Raw genomic sequence first — 18754 nt, forward strand, 5'->3', positions numbered from 1 at the left:
ATGCTAATGTCTTCAGCTAGGCTAGCCTCAGTGAGCTTATTGAGCACGCAAACTTTGTAATGCAAACCATGATATACTCTTTGCTTTGCATGGTGCAGGAGAACAACGTGAAGCTTCTAAGAATGCAGACAGAGCTGCTCCACCTACTCGACAGGCTTGCGCCATCTCACTTCTGACACCAATGTGGCATCAGCAAAGAAGAGGGGGGGGATCAGGAAGCATTTTGAACCAATGGAAATGCCCTTTTTTAGCTTGCTTACACATATAGCATGTTGCTCTAATGCTTGGTGACAAGCAAGAGAACAAAAGGTTCGGGAAACCAGCAGTGACATCAGTTTCCCACTGAAAGTGGGCATAAACAAACACCACATAATGTGCCAGTAAGATAAAAACTGGCACAAACTATCAAATGACTCATTCCTCACATAAGAACAAGCACGTAGCTGAACAAGTAGCAACAACCAAAAAAAAAGAAAAAAAAATCTTATGAAACAACAGGACGCATTTGAACTCTACTATATGGGAGACTAATCAATGTAAAACAGTAGCTTTAAACTGCAGGTTTATTATTCAGCTAGGGTTTATCCTAGGTTAATCCTAAAAGACTTCCTAATTGGGTAACTACTGTAAATTATTCTGTAACTAATATGAAGCTTAAATGTAGGTTTTGAGAGTGATGAATTGAAATGTAGGCCATTATACAGACTCCCTTAGCCCCTTAGGCTGTAGGGGTTAAAAAGAGTTAAAACTGATCTAATGTGAAATACATCAGTATACAGATGTCAGCAGGCTGCTATTCTAGATACTGCACTGCAGCTGGGAGGAGGTGATTACAGAGGTGATTATACAGTAAACAGCACATCAACAACAACAACAACCTCTTAGCGGCACTCGGTTTCTGAGAGAGGGGGAGAGAGAGAAAGAGAGAGAGTGAGAGAGTTGGATATGCTAATCTCTACTCTCTAGATCATTAACACACATCACCCTGGCAATTAAAAACCCGTTTATCTTAATTACTCAACTAATGATACGAGTCCCTGAGGACACACACTCCCACAGAGGACACCCAGGAACAGACACACACACCACACACACATATGTGTATGTGTGTTTATATATATATATATATATATATATATATATATATATATATACACATATATATATATATATATATATATATATAAACCTTAGAGGATGCACAGAAATAGCATCACACATATGTACACACCTATCAGTGCCCCTTGTACATGCAAAGGTTGGGTATGGTTTCTAATTTAAACATAATAATAGCACAATTGTTTTATTACATTAACAACCAGTTCATCTGTAAATGTGGGTGTGTGTGTGCTGGAGCTTAAATCAAGCCTAAACCCAACCCAACCCAATGCAACACAACACAACAACACGTTTTGAATCCAAACCCAACCCGATCCCTACAAAATTCCGTCTGAACCCGACCCCCACCGTCAGGGTTTGTGTCTGATCCGCTCAAATAAACAGTGCTTGTATTGCTTGTATCATGCTGTTCTAGTCTGGATTCTGAGAACTGTCATACTCATACTAATGTCAGTATTGCAGTACAAATCTGGTTTATTTCATTATGAATTCTGAGTACAGAACTATGAATTCTGTGTATGTAAATATGAATTGTATTCCAATACAAAATGTAAAAGTAAATAGATTTGGGGCATTAGAGTTTGAATTTGGTGAATCTCTGTACAAATTCTTCAGTTTACATTTAAGGTCTTTCAGTATGCATTCTGAGAATCTTTGTACTGCTTTTACTTTTTCAGTAGATTTTTGGAATATTTCAGTACAAATTCTGAGAATACCGATTCTGTACAGATACAGATTCTGTTTATTTCAGTATGGATTCAGAGTATGTCTGCACCTCAGTATCAATCTTGGGTATTAGAGTATGAATTCTGAGCATTTCAGGATGAAGAGTAAGTATTTCAGTATGAATTCTGAGCATGTCAGTATGAACAGTGAGTATTTGAGGATTAATTCTGAGCATTTCAATATGAAAAGTGAGTATTTCAGGATAAATTCTGAGCACTTCAGTATGAAGTCTGGGCATCCCAGTATTGAATTCTGAGCATTTCAATATGAATAGTGAGTACTTCGGGATAAATTCTGAGCACCTCAGTTTGAATTCTGAGCATCCCAGTGTGAATTCTGAGCATTTCAGTATGAAGACATCAGCTCAGAGCTTGAGTAGAGCTGTTATGATTCACGATGACCTGGAATCAGCGGCTAGGCGATGGCACATCACAGGAAGGGGCCATTCACTACAAGCCCTTTGAAAGTTACATCAGTGATACTAATGCAATTGATTTTGCCATTAGACTTGATCGTGTTTGTGGAAATTGAGATGCTACGCTTTCAGTATGAAACAGCAGCTCTAATGGTCTGTCATTTTCTCTCTCTCTCTCTTTCTCTCTCTCTCTCATGTTTACCCACCGCTGTCCTCCAAACTCCCCCCCTTCTGTTTTCTATCCTTTTATCCTGCTTTTCTTATTCTTTCTTTAGCAGTGTGAGTGTAGTAGTGGGAAAGCTCCTTTGACACGTTCCCACCCACGGCCAGGGAGAAACCCAAAGAAAGGGACAAGACACTCTTGTTCTCTCTCTCACTCTCTCTTTCTGTCTCTCACCCAAATAGATATATACAATCACTGAGAACAGAGGTCTCAAAGGCCCAACTTATAATTCAAACATATCACACACAACACATGGTCAAATCTCTTTCTCTCTCTCTCTCTGTCCTCCCTCACTTCTGCACTTCTTCCTCTGCCTCTCTCTCTCCTCTTTGAATCTGCCTCATGCTGATAGCAATGAAAGTGATCTGTGGAGGATGCATATGGACACAGACGCACTGTGGGTGTTAGAGTTTTGCTACTGTCTCATGCTCATATACAGACTTAGCAAGCAAACAGTTCCAAATTCTGACTATATATTACACCCTCATATAAAACAGCACAGACCAGAATCAGGGCCAGATGCACGAATGTGAAAAGGCGCAGCGCAAAATGTGACTTGATGAGGGTGCAGTATGAGTTTGCCATGTGTCTAAAATTAACATGCGGTTTATGAAGGCTGTAGCCAATCAGGCAAACACCGCATTGGCCCAGCAGAGGTGGGGAGTAATTCGCTACTATTACTCAGTTATATGTACTCAAGTATAATTCTGGTGGATTTAGACTTTCCTGAGTAGGTTTGTTCTGTAAATCTTTGAGTTGTTTCTGTGAGCTCCCTTATTGGGAACAAACCTTTTATTCCAGCCCACTCCACTTAGGGACCCTTCAGTTCCAGTTAGTTTAGTTAGTTCCACTAAGCGCACATCTATGTTAACATCACTGTTAAAAGTATTTCTAACTACTATCAATTTTACTTCTACTCAAGCATATGGTATTGTGCAAAAGTCTGAGACCACTTAAATTTTTCAGGAGATCTCTTTTGGTAGCCAATCAGATGGTTAAATGCACCAACCAGTAAACCAAATTAAAGCAGGGACCCTCTGACACCGCATTTCAAAATGACTGTCGGCATAGTGTTAGTATGTTACTTCAAAAAATTTTATAAAAATATCTATCTGTCTGTCTGTCTGTCTGTCTGTCTATCTATCTATCTATCTATCTATCTATCTATCTATCGATCTGTGTTTGGTCAGTTTATCATGAAATTTACACACAATGTAAAGTTTATGTTTTTTTTCAGAAAAAATGTGAAAATATTTTTTTGTTCTTTGCATATATTTGCATATTTTTGTATGCATTAAATACCCCAAATTACATGTTTTGTTGATTTTCTAAGTGAAAACATGAACACATCCTTTACAAATTCAAATATGGCACTTTCTGCAAATTGTGTGTGTTTGTGTGATTGACAAACATTATAACATTGAAAAAAATACTGGTATTACTGAAAAGCTGTATTTCTGCTGAATCAGATGACACAAGCAAGTGTAGAGTAGTGTAGTGTATTACTAATAAACAGTCAAAAATATTAAGCACGCACTTCTCAGAGTTTAAAAGGTTAAGAGGTGCAGCTCTTAGCTGCTCAAACAATATCAATATGAAGGAAATATGTAATCACATTTCCAATATCTCCACCCATTTTTTGGCGTAATTCTCCCTCAAATGCATATGTATGCAGGGAGACGACACATTATGCATTTCTCAATATAAATTCTGCTGTTTGTATGGCAGTTTGGTACACAACATATAATTGTTTTAAGCAGAATCCTGTTTGTGTCTGAAACCTGCTGAAAAAATCTTGCCCACAGTGTGTGTTTGTGTGTGTGTACAATTGTGTGAGCGCATGTTTGGAAATGCAGTGATGCGTGGCCACCGTTGTCCTTGAAGGTGGACATCCGTGGACATACTGCACATTTCAAATTCCTCATTTTGACTAGCAGTCAGACTGAAAAATAATACGACGGACAGAGTGAGGGATGGAGAGCGCAGCTGAGTTATGCGCCAGCTGAGAGAAGTAATGGAAATGATGTGATTAAAATCACAATATCTTGGTAGAGTGGACAGATTTTAGAAATAATTCTTCACTGTAGTAATTTTTTTGTTATTTAACATATTGCCGAAGATGCATTCAGAGTCTTTCTGATTGTCTTCTTTGGCTCATTACAATCTGCTGTCAGAGTAGTTCAGCTTCCTGTGTGCTGTTGTGTTGCTTATCACTGTATAATAATACAGTGTTTGTTTTCTGTCTTTTACGCCTGTGAAAATGTGAGCTTATCATTTCTGGATGTTTATTTCATGAGAAATTGAGGAGAGAAGGTCAAAAATACAAGGAATGTCATTTTGTTTTTGTATGTAGCAAAATAGGAACGTAATAATGCTTTGTTTTCATGCTGGTGATAGAAGAGTGACGGTAAACTGAATATTCCATTGTTTTTAGTGGAGCCATGGTGGAAAATTCAGCCACTACCAGTGGCAACATTCTTCATACCATGGGGGTAAGCAGAACGTTCAATTTTCCTAACTTTTGCCATTGACTGTGCAAGTGAAATGAACAGGATGTTGATTTTTGGGGAACCATAGTTCCCAAACCTCTCATTGCTGAATTCCAGATGAATCCAGTATTATACAAAAAAATAAGAGTACAAAGTGTATTGTTGTCTTTTTCCACCTTAACCCCTTAAAATCCCAGGCTTATTGCATACTATGTCTTATTATTCAGTAACTGCATGGACTTCAATGCAAACTGGCTGAGCTATTCTTAGGTTATAGAAGTGTGTAATCAAACTTTACATCCTGGCCATTTAAAAGGTTAAATAAACAATCAACAGTTGTAAAGTTCTCCTCTAATAATCATTCATTTTCACTGCCAACGTGGACACAATGGCAATGTATGCGTGACTTTGTGCCATCGTCGGTCACATACTGCTATGAAGCATGGAGCAAGTCTTGTTTCCAACATCAACATGTCAACGCAGCATAACAGTTAACTGTAAAGTAGTCTTTACTTAGCAACCAGTACTCAACGTTATAATACAGCTTGTGTGAAAACAGCTAGAACGCTTCTCAACCAATCGGATTGTGCCGTCGGAACTAACCGTTGTATAATGATAAATTAGGGCCAGTGTGAATTAACAGAGAGAGTAAATGCCGACAGAAGTATAGGAATGAATGAAATGCAGGTCAACCAGTACACTAGTGTCTGTCTGGTCTAGATCCATCCTGCCCTCATTTCATCCTTCACGGTTTAATCTAACACACCTGACTCTCTTAATCAACAAAGCTGGTGATACGCTTAGAACTGAACTTCTCAGAGAGGTAAGTCTCCAGGAGCAGCGCTAGGCAGGTCAGATTTAGATAATGAGAAAGGAAAGTGATATCCCGAAGCCATAACTTCTACCAACGCAGCCTTCATTTCTCCAAGGGGTCAAAGATTAATCATTCATACAGACTTTACAGATTGTATCAGAATATTTCTGTAGTATAATTCAACATTTGTCAGGGCCGAACCACCTTAAAGGAATACTCCAGCGTTTTCAGTCTATTCTCTATCTGCCACACCTGCAGCATATGATCAGTTATTATGGACAGTGATTTCAATGCATTTCCCTCTGCTTAGGACAGAACAGTAAAATCTGTTGGCTTAAAATTCACTTATAATACGAGCCGCCAAAATTACTGTACATAGTAACTGAATGGAATGATGTGACAGATTAGGAAAAAAATGCCTAAAAATGAGCATTCTTTCTATTCTTAAATCAATTTGGAAAAAAAAAAGTCATACAAGTCCAGTAAGAACTGCATTTTAGAATTGGAAGTAGCATAAGGAAGAAAGGATTATAAACTGTTTTAAAGCAGTGATCATTGGACCCACTTTATATTAAGTATCTCTAATAACTGTGTAGTTACGCATTACAATACATGAAACAACAATGTACCTGCTGCTGATGTATTCACTGTCACAGATGGATGACAGTAGTACAGCTTATGTAAATACACTTGTGTATCAACTTTAGCTTTTACTCATGTACTTACACAACTGTAGCTTGATAGTTGTATATTTTCTCTTATGTAATTACACACGTAATAGGTGAACAGTTGTTTTTCTTACAATACTTTTCTGTCTGTATGAAGAGGAAACGCATTATGGAACAGTTTAAAGCCAGAAATTTGGTTAGGTTAGCATGTCACAACACAAGCATGCTACCACAGCTAGCTAAATGCTAGGACAGTTGGCATTTTCTGAGCAGATGCAGTGTAATAATTATTCCTAATTATTACTAGAAAACTATATGTATTACTTATCACTTACTTTGACATCTCAACCGATGAATATGTATTTTAAGGGAGTGTTCAGTATTTACAATACTTTTGTAAGACTAAAGTCCACCAAGCCCAAATTTATAGATGAAAAAAAGCAAATCAAATACACACCAAGTCCAAAACTACTAGACGCCCTTTTTTCTGCATTGTATGAACGGGTAAAAATCAAGCTGACCAGTCAGAGCTCTGTTGTCACGTGGCAGAACAGCGAATCTTGCTTGTAGCAGAGCACAAAAGCTTATACAACAAGCAAACGCTTAGTAAAAAATGCAGAGGTTAAAGAAAATACAAAAGCTGAAAGGCTACGAATGACAGTGAGTATGTGACAGTAACTGTATATAACCAGAGTTCATTCACTCCTTTTTAATGAGAGGAACAACAAGCAGAAGCAGAGCTTTGAATCCCCTACTGACATACAGAAATACCTGCAGAGTAGCTTGTTATGCAGCTTCAGCTAGCTTTGGTAAGAGGCAGTAGGACTCCCTGTGCTGTTGTCTTTTTTGTAGAATGTGATGTACCCAGTGAATGCACTGTTTAGCGGCAGTGCTTAAAAGAAAAAAACAAATTCAGAGTGTTTAGACAGAAAAATGCTTCGAACACTACATTAATAATCACATGCTTTTTTTTGTCTGAATAAAAATTCGTAATTGGTGTGAATGGGCCTTAACGCTAACAACATCCCCCCAGTGTCATCATCGACCATGATGTAGACATCGTCATATGGCAGTTAGGTAGACATCGCCCAACCCTAGTTGATATACATATGTCTTAACATTAACTGCGCTACTGTAATTTATCTGTAACAGAGAATACATCACCAGTACTTACACTGCTGTTGAATGTGATGTTAAAGTGTTTAGCAATTACAAACTTTAGCAAACTAACACTTGCCTGTTGCCATGGCTCAGGAAACTCACAAAATGAAAAACCACCAACTTTGCATATGGTTGATCAGGAAGATCACTTTCTTAACTATTTAATCATCTTCTATTACTTGTTTCACAAAGTTGTGACAAGGTACGAATTCATTTTTTATCCATAAGGGGGTCATGAGAGTGAATCAAATACAGTTACAATAACACATCAGGACATTAACAGCTTCAGATTTGCACTAAAAAGCCCTGAGAAAGTCCTGAATTCTGCACTAGCACACTGCTAGGAGTGATTAAGTCTTACACCAGGGTTAATTATAGTTTTTAAATTATTATTAGTTTTTATTTTTATTTAATTTTTTCCTTTTGGTTTATGATTTCAGTTTAGTTTCAGTTAAGATTAACCTTTTGGGGTTTGAGGGCATTTTCTCGATTTTTGCAAATCTTCTTAAATTCATCTTTACAGGCGCTTGCATATAACATGATATCCATGTCAAAATACTTTGCTATCATCATCACTACTTTCCAAAACCACTGCAACAACTTCAGTGGCTGTAACCTTTTTGCACATCATTTAACATGTGTCTTCGATGTCGACTGATTGAAGAATGAAGGGTTTCCGCGATGATGGGTCAGTCCTTAGTGATTTTCTCAGTGCCCAATTGTCAGTGTCACACAAAATGTAGATGGACACATGAATCCACTGATAACACATGGTGAGCGGTTGATAGCGTGTATCTCAGCCCCTCTTCACAGCCTCATAACTCCAGACGTGAGCAACATACAATCTCGCGATAAGATGGAATGGAAAAGCGACTCTACAGATTCACGAAACCTTTTTTTTTACTGTATTATCACAAAGATAGAGAAACATATATAGAAACATTGAATTTGTTTTTTCAGTGCTTAGTATTAGGATGAACACAGTGATAACAGGGGTTTGATAAGGGTAGAGTAAAATTAACACAGCAGTAGACTGAGCTCAGCTCAGCTCCAGAGGCTCAGTAATTGTATTTCATATAAATGGTTTTGCAGTGGACATTATAGTTTGTTTTTAGTTTTTGTGTTAAAATTTGTTTTTTTTTTTTATTTTCATTACAGTTAGCAATCACATTTTTTTCAATGCTAGTTTTAATTTTAGTGAAAGTTTCAGTTACTATAAAAACTTTGCCTCACACTTATTTCATTTAGAAGGTATAGGTCACAAATCATATAGAAACACATAATCAGATGATGATAAATATACTTGCAATCCTGAGTTTGAGATGTAGTCTAGATGTAGACTCCATGTCTACATTGTTTTTTGTTTATGTTTTGTTTTATGAGCCACATTTGCAACATGAACTTTCATTCTTCTGAGAAAATGACTTAGTTATGAGAAAATTAAATTAAATTAATTCAAACTAAACTTAAATCAAAGAATTACTTAAATGAGAAAATGAGATGTATCCCTTCTGAAAGCACTGTTGTCTTTTCAGGGCAAAAGTGAGAATTACGGGAAAAAAAAGTTGTTAGAATTAATTTTCTAATTCTGTAAATGGATCATACTGTGATGCAAAAACAACAAAACATATCACATTGTGAAATCATTACACTGTGGTTGTGATGGCTGACTTTCACATGAGTTGGCTGCAGAACGCTTTACATCATGCAAGACAAATGAAATTTACAGTTTGTCCAACGTTGCAAAAGTTGCCACAAAAGAATGAATTTGTGGGCAGAGCATGGACAGCTCTAATTCTTGCAGAACTCTCTTAAAATTTGAGGATTATCTTTCAAGAATTCAGGTGGATTATGATTTGCTGCGTTGAACCTCCACTTCCTCACTTGAGGAACTGTGGGGTCGGAAGCTGAATGAATAAACCACTTCAGGATACAACGGGCAAAATTTCAGTTTCAGGACTGGTGGAAGAACATTAGCACAGGAAACCCAGTGATCAGTGCCAGAAGAGCCTCTGTGTCTTGCAAAAAAGGGAAGAGACTCAGTGATCCCACTGACCTGATACGATGGTATACCCGATTCCGCGAGGTCGACCCAGGTCTTGATCGATCGCTCTGATCTTTCGCACCTCAAAGCCCTGTTCACAAACACACATACACAGAAGAAGAATCAGACACGTGAACAGACCCACAGCAAGCCTGCATCAGCAGGAACATGCACAGAAATGACACTATTACTGGAGGAAGAGTCAACCATCTCATTCATAGCACTGTAAAATGAAAAAAATTCAATTGAAGCACTTTGTGAATAACAAATAGGTTGTGTTAGTGACTAATTTATGATGTTACATACTACCTTTAGTTAAGAAACATTTTGGGAAACATTAGCTCTTTAATGAATGTTCTTAAGATCAAGTTAGTAAAGTACTTGATCAAGTTTAAAAGGTACTTTGTGCTGCAAAGCTTTTGGGAAAACCAAAAAAACTGGACGTCTTTTCTAACAGGTCCTGGAACAATGGATTCTGAAAATAAAAGTAGGCCCATTATTTCTGTGTAATATTAAAGAAACAGAAAGAAGAAAGCTGACATTTAAAGGAGTGAGACAACAGCTTTTGCAGCCACTTGAAGCTGGCTTTTCTTGCTTAACACCCATGTATAACAAAAAAGTAGAATCTTTTTGTTCTTACAATGTATCAACAGGTTTTGGACAAAATTATCATAAATCATTGCCACTATAATATACTATGTACATTCAAGGAATAGTTTAGTCAGAAATGAAAGTCTAAGCTACTTATTAGCATTGTACAAATGTTTCTCCCATTCATTCGTAGCCATATGAGCATATTTGGTTGAGCTACTCTTTTCAGCACTGAGCTAGTAACCTGTGATAGGTGGTCCATATGTTTAGCGTGTTTTAGTGCTTTTAAAGAGTCCAAGTAAACACACCTGCACTCTCCTTGCCATGTTCACATATGCTGTATATGTCACTGTATATTCCATTCAAGAAATCATGAAAGGTTGAAGTCTCTGTTGTTTTCAGTGAGTCAAGTTTTCAAGCCCTAGATCACATATGCCAGGGTCTGGTTCTCATGGGCCGAAACACTGCAGACTTCAGCACACTGCCTCATTAAACACACCTGATTCAGCTCATCAGCTAATTAGCAAGTCCTTCATGAACTGAATTCAGAGTGTTAGATGAGGGTAAATACTAATATCCGCAGCACTTTGGCCTGGAAGGTCCCCATTTTGACATGCCTGCACTAGACTGTATAGGCAAGTAAATGTGACCTAAATACAGAGCCTTGTGGTACACCATGGAGAATATCATGCTTATTTGAGAAATGCTCACCTATACTTACAAAATACTGTCTTCCAGTTGAACATGTAGAAAAGCAGTATAACACAGTTCCAGAAAGACCAACCAGGTTTTTAAGCTGATTTAGAAGTATTCTGTGGTCTATAGTATCAAATTCAGTGGTTAAATCCAGAAGCATAAGTACAGAGACATCACCTGCATCAGCGCTTACTCTCAGATCATTCACTACTTCCACTAATGCCGTTTCAGTGCTGAGAAAAGCTTTAAAGCCAGACTGGAATTTATTATGGATATGGTGTTCACTTAAGAAATCGTTAAGTTTTGAGGAGACTTTTTTCAATTATTTTACTCGAAAATGGGAGGTTAGAGATTCGTCTGTGATTGCTAAAAACTGAGGTAAGGTTGTTTCTTCAATGATGGTCTAACAACTGCTGTTTTAAGTGTGTGTGGAAAGTGTCTGTTTCCAAAGAACAACTCACGATGAATAACACACATGTAGACAAAGGCTGTGAAATACTTCTTAAGAAAATGCTGTTGGAATAGGATGTAAAACACCGGTAAAGGACAACTTTCTGTCTCATTAATCTTTTTAAAACAATTCATAGTGTTGTGCTATTGAATTAAAATAGGGTCTACTATTGGTGCCTTTGGAGCTATAAATGGTGACCAAATATTAATGATTTTGTATTAAAAAATAATGCAAAACCATTACATTTTGATATTGAAGCCTCAGTGAGATAATCAAGGATTTAACCCCTTATAATCACAATCTTATTACATATTAAAGCCGAATCCCATTTCATCCCTTGCCCCTACCACTTAGCCCTACTCCTCCGTTTTGCATATTCATGTCTAGGGGTAGGCTGTCCCAATTTTTGTTGACATACAGGGGTAGGCTGAAGTGTTAGGGCTACATGACCCTCCAAATGGAGGTTTTTCAGAGGCACACTCCAAACAGAGTGACGTGAGAAAAAAAGAAAAACCAGCAAGACGGCTGCATAAGCGACCAAAGAAACCCACAAATGTGAGAATTTTCTCAGTTAAAAAATTACGATAACCATTGAATTATCTTAGTTTAATGTTGGTTCAATATAGTATGGTCACTTTCTTCAAAACAAGCATAGTCTTGGTAGCTAGCTAGCTAAATTTCACGTTCTACCTTAAATGGTACAGCAGTCATATTTTGTCACATATATATTAAGGTGGAAGGGAAAATTTGAACAAGAAGCTAACAAATATCTGACTTCAGCTTCATATCACTGAAGAATTAGGGGTGGGCAATAATAATTAATTATCTCACCCCTCCTCTTTGAAGGCATATGATTCCCTAAATGTAACTAAAGCCCAGCAGTGAGGAGCTGAACTTTACCCTCCTCTGCTATCACTGCAGACTGGCAGGGACGCCTACAGAGCAGCGCTGGTAGCTGTTAATGAAGTAATGTTCTTTTTCATTTGGTCCCATTTTGTAGGGGAAGATTTCAACTACTACCCCTTGTAACTCAGTTGCAAGGGGCAAAGTGACACTCGAAAACAAGGGGTAGGGGTAAAAATAAGAAAAGGGATTGGGCCTTTGGCTTATTATTCAGCAACTACAAGGACTTCAGTGTAAACTGGTTGAGCTATTCTTAGGTTACAGAAGAGTGAAATAAAACTTTGGGCCCTGACCATGTAAGGGGTTCAAAGGCGATCAGTTACTGAAAATAAAACTCATGGGTTGTGTCTGTTCTCTAATACGTTTTAAAAGTATGTCTGTCTCACTGTTCATACTGCATTGGTATAAATGTTTTTTAAGAATTTCATAGTGAACAGTTAGTTTAGTTTTTCTCCACTGCCTTTCTGCTTTGTAGGATTCCCATTTCAGTTGGTTTGTATGTTCACTTTTGTCACCAGTGCCTTCTCTTTGCTGTTTTTCTGGCACAACACTATCTAGAACAGATCTTAGTTAACAGTTAACCCCTTAACACCCCAGGTTTATTTCATACTAAGTCTTATTATTCAGTAACCACATAGACTTCAATGCAAACTAATGGCGCTATTCTTAGGTTATAGAACTGTGTACTAAAGCATGGCTTGTTAAGAGGTTACAAGTGCTGACCATGTCATGCACTGATGAGTTTACATGTAGAGGAGGTTTGTAATGTAGAGCATTATTAAAAGAAGCCATACGAATGAAGCAGACACACATTCTCGTGACAGGACTAAATGTAAAGTGTGACCAAGGATATGTGTCAGACTAGTTTTCTGCTGAATGAAAGCAAACATGGTTAAAAGTTACGTAAATTCAGTAACTGTTTTGTTTGAGGCTTTATCAGCATGAACATTGAAATCACCAGTCAGAAAAATCCCATTACGATGCACTAAAGTAATACCCTTAACTTTATCTAGAACATACAGGAATCTAATGTTGCCAGTTTTACCTTACTTATTCTACCAGCATAGTCCAATCATTTGCACATATGTACCTGCAACAAAATTGTGTTTGATGACTGAAAACAGTGATTACAAACTTTTAAATGGTAGAATAAGGTTTAAAGAAAAAGGGGTATGTGTGTGCGGTTGTACATGTGCTGGAAAGAGAGGGAAAAAAAAGACAGAATCATTTAAAGAGTCTTTGGCTGTCTGGTGTAAATGGTCCTAAAAGAGTGACACGTCTGCGTGTGTGGCAGCGTGCCTGTCTGCCATTGATCCTGCTAATAGTGCCTGAATCATGTTTATGCTTCATTTCTGCCCAGCACATTCTACTGGCATTCGCCAATTACAATACAATCAATTACAGGCTCCTTACTGAGAGTGAGAGAGAGAGAGAGAGAGAGAGAGAGAGAGAGAGAGAGAAGGGGAAAGGAAGTGAGAGAGAAAGAGGGGATAAGTGAGAGAGAAATCTCTGGGAAGGGAAACGACGCTGAAATGATTTGAGAGCCATTCCCCTGCTGTCCACACAAGTGCAATGCTCAGTCAGCCAAATACTCATCTTCCCTCCAATCCCTCTCTCTCACTCTCTCTCACTCTCCACCTCTCCCTCCCTCACCTCTTCCCTCCACCTCCTTCTCCTCTCTTCCAGCAATTCAGATCAGCTGCCTGACAGCCAAATTGTGTTTGGTCCTAAAAGGCTTTAAATGTCAACCTGACGACACACAAACATGAAAGAAAAGAGAAAAAGAATCTCTGTCCTCTCCGTATGGACAGTTTTTGTGAAAATCCTGCACGGTTGACAGACTTTGGAGTTGCACTTTATTTTCCAACACTCTAAGCATTTCAATAATAAACATGTACTTTTCTAGTATATACTTTGCTCATACAAAGCAACTTAGTACTACATAAATACAAGTGAATTTACTCAGAATCTACTGGTAAAAATGTAGGCTAACACTGTATTTACTGTTACAGATGGATTACAGTTCTACAGCTTTTACTCAGGTAATCATACAACTGTCATACTGACAGTTTTAGTGAGGTGAGTGGGTGCTCATATCAGCAATTTTAGAAAGAGCTTCAGTATATGGTGTCTTGTAAATAACGTATGCACACCATAAATTCCTCTCATTCTGGTATATTGTTTATAAAACGTTGTGTCTGTTAGTTTTGCATAATTTTCCTAGTGTTAGACAGTGTTAGCTAGGAAAGAAGTCAGCAAACATGGTGAAGTTAGCTAGCTGGCTCCCTAGCTAGGTAACTAGTTAAGCCAAACTTTTTGCTTATGAACGTAAAAAGTATACATACAAATGTAGTACTTACAAAAAAGTATATTTACAATGCATCTGCACAGGAAATCCAACATTCAGCTAGCTGTAGTAATATACATGTGGAAAACAGCAATTCACCCAATTACCCATGCGTAATTACATAAGAGAAAATATGCTGGATTTGATTTACATATATTTATAAGCTGCACTAATGTAATCTATCTGTAACTGTGAACTCATCACCAGTGGTTACACTGTTACTACATGCATTGTTAATATGTAACTACACAGTAATCAGTGACACATTAAAGTGGTACCTTTATTTCACAATTCTGTTACCATCATATGAGAAGAAAAAATGTAGTATGTACCTCATGGATGTTAAGAGAATAGGACGTTGCTATACTTTGTACAGTCACTCTTTATTGTACAGTCCTATTCCCACAGTATTAGGCCAGAAACATACTCAACACAAGCACACAAACGCAAATGACAGCACTCGGCCAATGCACTGCAAACGCTCAGTCCTTTGTAATCGCTGTGCGTTTTTACATTGCTGTGGCAGTTAAAACAGTACTGAAGGGGGCGATAGAGGACAAATCAGATAAGGATCTGCTGTTATTCCAAAAGCCTCAACAGCTAAATGTGGGAAGTAGAGGAGAGTGAGCTGCTTTACTTCTTCTGTTAGAATGGAAAGACAATAATGTATCATATTTTTTATATAAGCCATCTCTGTGTGAGACTCAACTGCTCGTCTGCTATAGCTTGAATAGGCTTGACTGTCATCATAGCGCCCCCTGCTGTAACACTCAGGATGCAGTTTGCGCTTGTGCTGCATTAAGAAATGTGTCATTTACGACATTATGGCAGACACTCTTATTCAGAACGACTTACAATTTGATCATTTTACACAGGTAGGCAAAGGTAGTGTTAGGAGTCTTGTCCAAGGGCTCTTATTGGTATAGCGTTGGGTGCTTACCCAGGCAGGGATTGAACCCCAGTCTACAGTGTAGAAGGCAGAGGTGTTACCCACTACACTATACCAACCACATTGTTTAACACAACTACACACGAAACCCCGTCTGCGTAGCTCGAAGCATCTGCGTTCGCATTCTTGTGTGAAGTATGTTTCATATCTTACAGAGAACTTTACACTAAATGCACCAGTTAATATGGAGTTAATTACTGTACTTATTGAAAAAAAAAACAAAAAAAAACGCACCTTTGTCACCCTCACCCTTGGCTTACCAATATCTGTTACTACTTATCACTATTTGGTAAATTCTTAGCGTTAAACATAACTGGCGTTTCTCACAGGTAGCTACTTTACACACCTAACTCAGCTCTTTAAAGCTTATAATTGTCCTTTCCAAGCTCCACCCACAAATGCATTCTTTTGTAACAACTGTTGTGAGGTTGGACAATCTTTGCAGAACATAAACCCCTACATAATTTTGTTGTGTCATTGAGCTAATGTTAGCATCATAACAAATTTGTCTTTGTCACTTTAATTTTTTTTAAAAAATGCTGTAGGAATAGGATCTAAAACACTGGTGGAGAAATTAAGCTGCATGACAACTTTTCAAAGTTAATCTTTTTAAAACTACTCATAGTGTTTTGCTGTTGATTTAAAATAGAGTATACTATTGGTACTTTTGGAGTTAGAAAATGAGGCTGAATATTAATGAATATTAATGATTTGTGATAAAAAAAAGTAAAATCATTACATTTTGAAGTCAAAGGCTCAGTGTGATAATCATTAGTTAATTTAGGATTTAACCCCTTAAAGTCCCAGTCTTATTACATACAAAGGCTTATTATTCAGTAACTACAGGGACTTCAGGGAATTTGTCTTTATTGTTTCAAAGTTTTGATTAGCTACACACTTAAAAATGATGGTTTTCAAGGGTTTTCTTGTAAAGAAAATAGTTCTATTTAGAAACATGACCACTCAAAGAACACTTTACAGGACTAAAGGTTCTTTACATTATGAAAGGGTTCTTCAGATTGATGGAGAATGTGTTCTGAAAAGGGTTCTATCTTGCACCAAAAATGGTTCTTCTATTGTTACAAGCTTGACATCATAACTGTAGAAGAACCCTTTTGGTGCTATATATAACCCTTTTCTATAAGATTATATATGGAACCATCTACAGCACATTCTCCATCAATCTGAAAGCTTTAATGATGAAAAGAACCCTTTAATCATACAACTTGTTCTTTGAGTGTTCAAGGTTAAAACTTAGAACCATTTTCTTTACTAAAGAACCCTTGAAGAAGCATAAACTACAACATAGTCCAGTCTCTGTAGCATACCATTTTCAACTGAAGACTCAACGTTATGTAACGACTCAATTAGCAACAATTTAGCTATGGTGTGCCTCAGTTCCTTATTTTGCCCACATTCAGTGAGACATGTACAATCTAGAAACATTCACGTTGTAAGAATGCATTTATGAGCGGAGCCTGGATACACCAATTGCCCGAAGAGTTCAACAACGTATCAGAGAATATTATAAAAATGTAAGAGTTAAACTTTAAATAATAAGTTAACAGAAAAAAACACAGATTGCTCTTCTGTTAACTTTGTTTTAGTTCAATGAGTCTTACTTTTTTAAGTTAAAGCACATTTTTGCAGTTTACTTATTAACAATCATTAACAAACTATTAGATAATGATTAAGTTGCTATTCATAGGGGTCTGTTATAACAGTGTTACCTTATATTGCACTCCAGAAGACAGAATGTTTAGATGTAACTCTATAAATAAATGTACTTTTTCATAGTGCTAATCCAGAAGGATTGAGTCACAATTTCAACATTTTTATAATATTCTGATTGTTGTGGATAGACGTTGATTGTGCTGTGTATGTGTGTGTATGTGTGTGTGTGTGTGTGTGTGTGTGTGTGTGTGTGTGTGTGTGTGTGTGTGTGTGTGTGCAGCTTCATGCAGAAAAAATAATAATAAAAGAGAGGAGGGAGTAGTGTTTGTGAGGTGACCTGCACTGGTTTGCTCTCTGTTTGTGGCTAAGTGTCATCAGCCTTGAGCACTGTGGACACCCATTCAGTCACTTAACCCACGGCCCGTCTCCCAGCCTGACAAACGCTCTGTCTGTGTAAGCACTTACCAAGGCTCTGTCTCAGTGTGTGTGTGTGTGTGTGTGTGTGTGTGTGTGTGTGTGTATGTGTGTGTGTGTGTGTGTGCGTGTGTGCGTGTGTGTGTGACAGAAAGATAAGGTGTAAGCATTATGTGAGGGTGTAAGAGTTTGTGGAGAAGTGTGAGCTCACTCTGTGTATATTCTGACACAAATGCTGCCTTTGCAATGCCTACATATATGGGGTTTATACATGTACCTCCCTTATTTATATAATTTACATTCAAAAGAGCCACTGAGTCCAAGCTGTTCATTCATCAGGAGATATTTCTGAGGAGATCAGATATAAGATTATTTATGTGCATAAGGAAGGTGAAGGTTAAAGGAAAATAATTGAAAAAAAAACTATTGAAAGGTACTGAGAAAATGGGGCTCCTAATAGAGGTGGGCGATATAGCAAAAACACAATGATTTGTATTCAATATTTTGAATACTATGTTGCACTAAATCCAGTTAAATGGGACTAATTGTGCTCTCCTTATAATGAAACATGCAGTTGGTCAGTGTTCTAGAAGAACTGACTATATCCACAATATATTCCGAAAGGACTGCATTGTATTGTGACCTAATTTATCACAATAATGATAAATATTGTCATACTGCTTAGCTCTACAGAGTGAGGAATACTGCAGAGAGGATTTGGCAACCCATATTGCTCAGTTTTGGTAGTATGCATATTATGCCATCACAGAAAGGGGTCCAAGCACAAGAGAGAACCAGCAGGCATGAAATATCAGTCCTGCTGCTGTTCAGATTCTTCTCTTAGTCAACTTCTCTCTCTCTCTCTCTCTCTCTCTCTCTCTCTCTCTCTCTCTCTCTCCCTCTCTCTGACCTTGATGGTGTTGATAGATCAGACAGTCACCATCCCTCACTACTGTCACACCCTGTTAATATTCATGCAAATAGAATTTCTGACATTTCGACATAGAAAAGTCAGAGACTGTGTGTGTGTGTGTGTGTGTGTGTGTGTGTGTGTTTAAGAACTCTCTTTA

At 37.6% G+C, this 18754-nt stretch overlaps 1 protein-coding gene across 1 annotated transcript in view; it reads right to left on the minus strand.

Moving 5' to 3' along the window:
- The window catches only part of LOC118810932 (cadherin-23-like), a 338859-nt gene that overhangs the window by 140367 nt on the left and 179738 nt on the right, over positions 1-18754 (minus strand). Inside the window, exon 9 of the mRNA XM_036575094.1 lies at positions 9672-9750. Coding sequence (XP_036430987.1) covers positions 9672-9750 — 79 coding nt within the window. The remainder of the gene's footprint in view (positions 1-9671; positions 9751-18754) is intronic.

The sequence above is a fragment of the Colossoma macropomum genome, unplaced genomic scaffold, assembly GCF_904425465.1.
Source record: "Colossoma macropomum unplaced genomic scaffold, Colossoma_macropomum, whole genome shotgun sequence".
Lineage (NCBI taxonomy): Eukaryota > Metazoa > Chordata > Actinopteri > Characiformes > Serrasalmidae > Colossoma > Colossoma macropomum.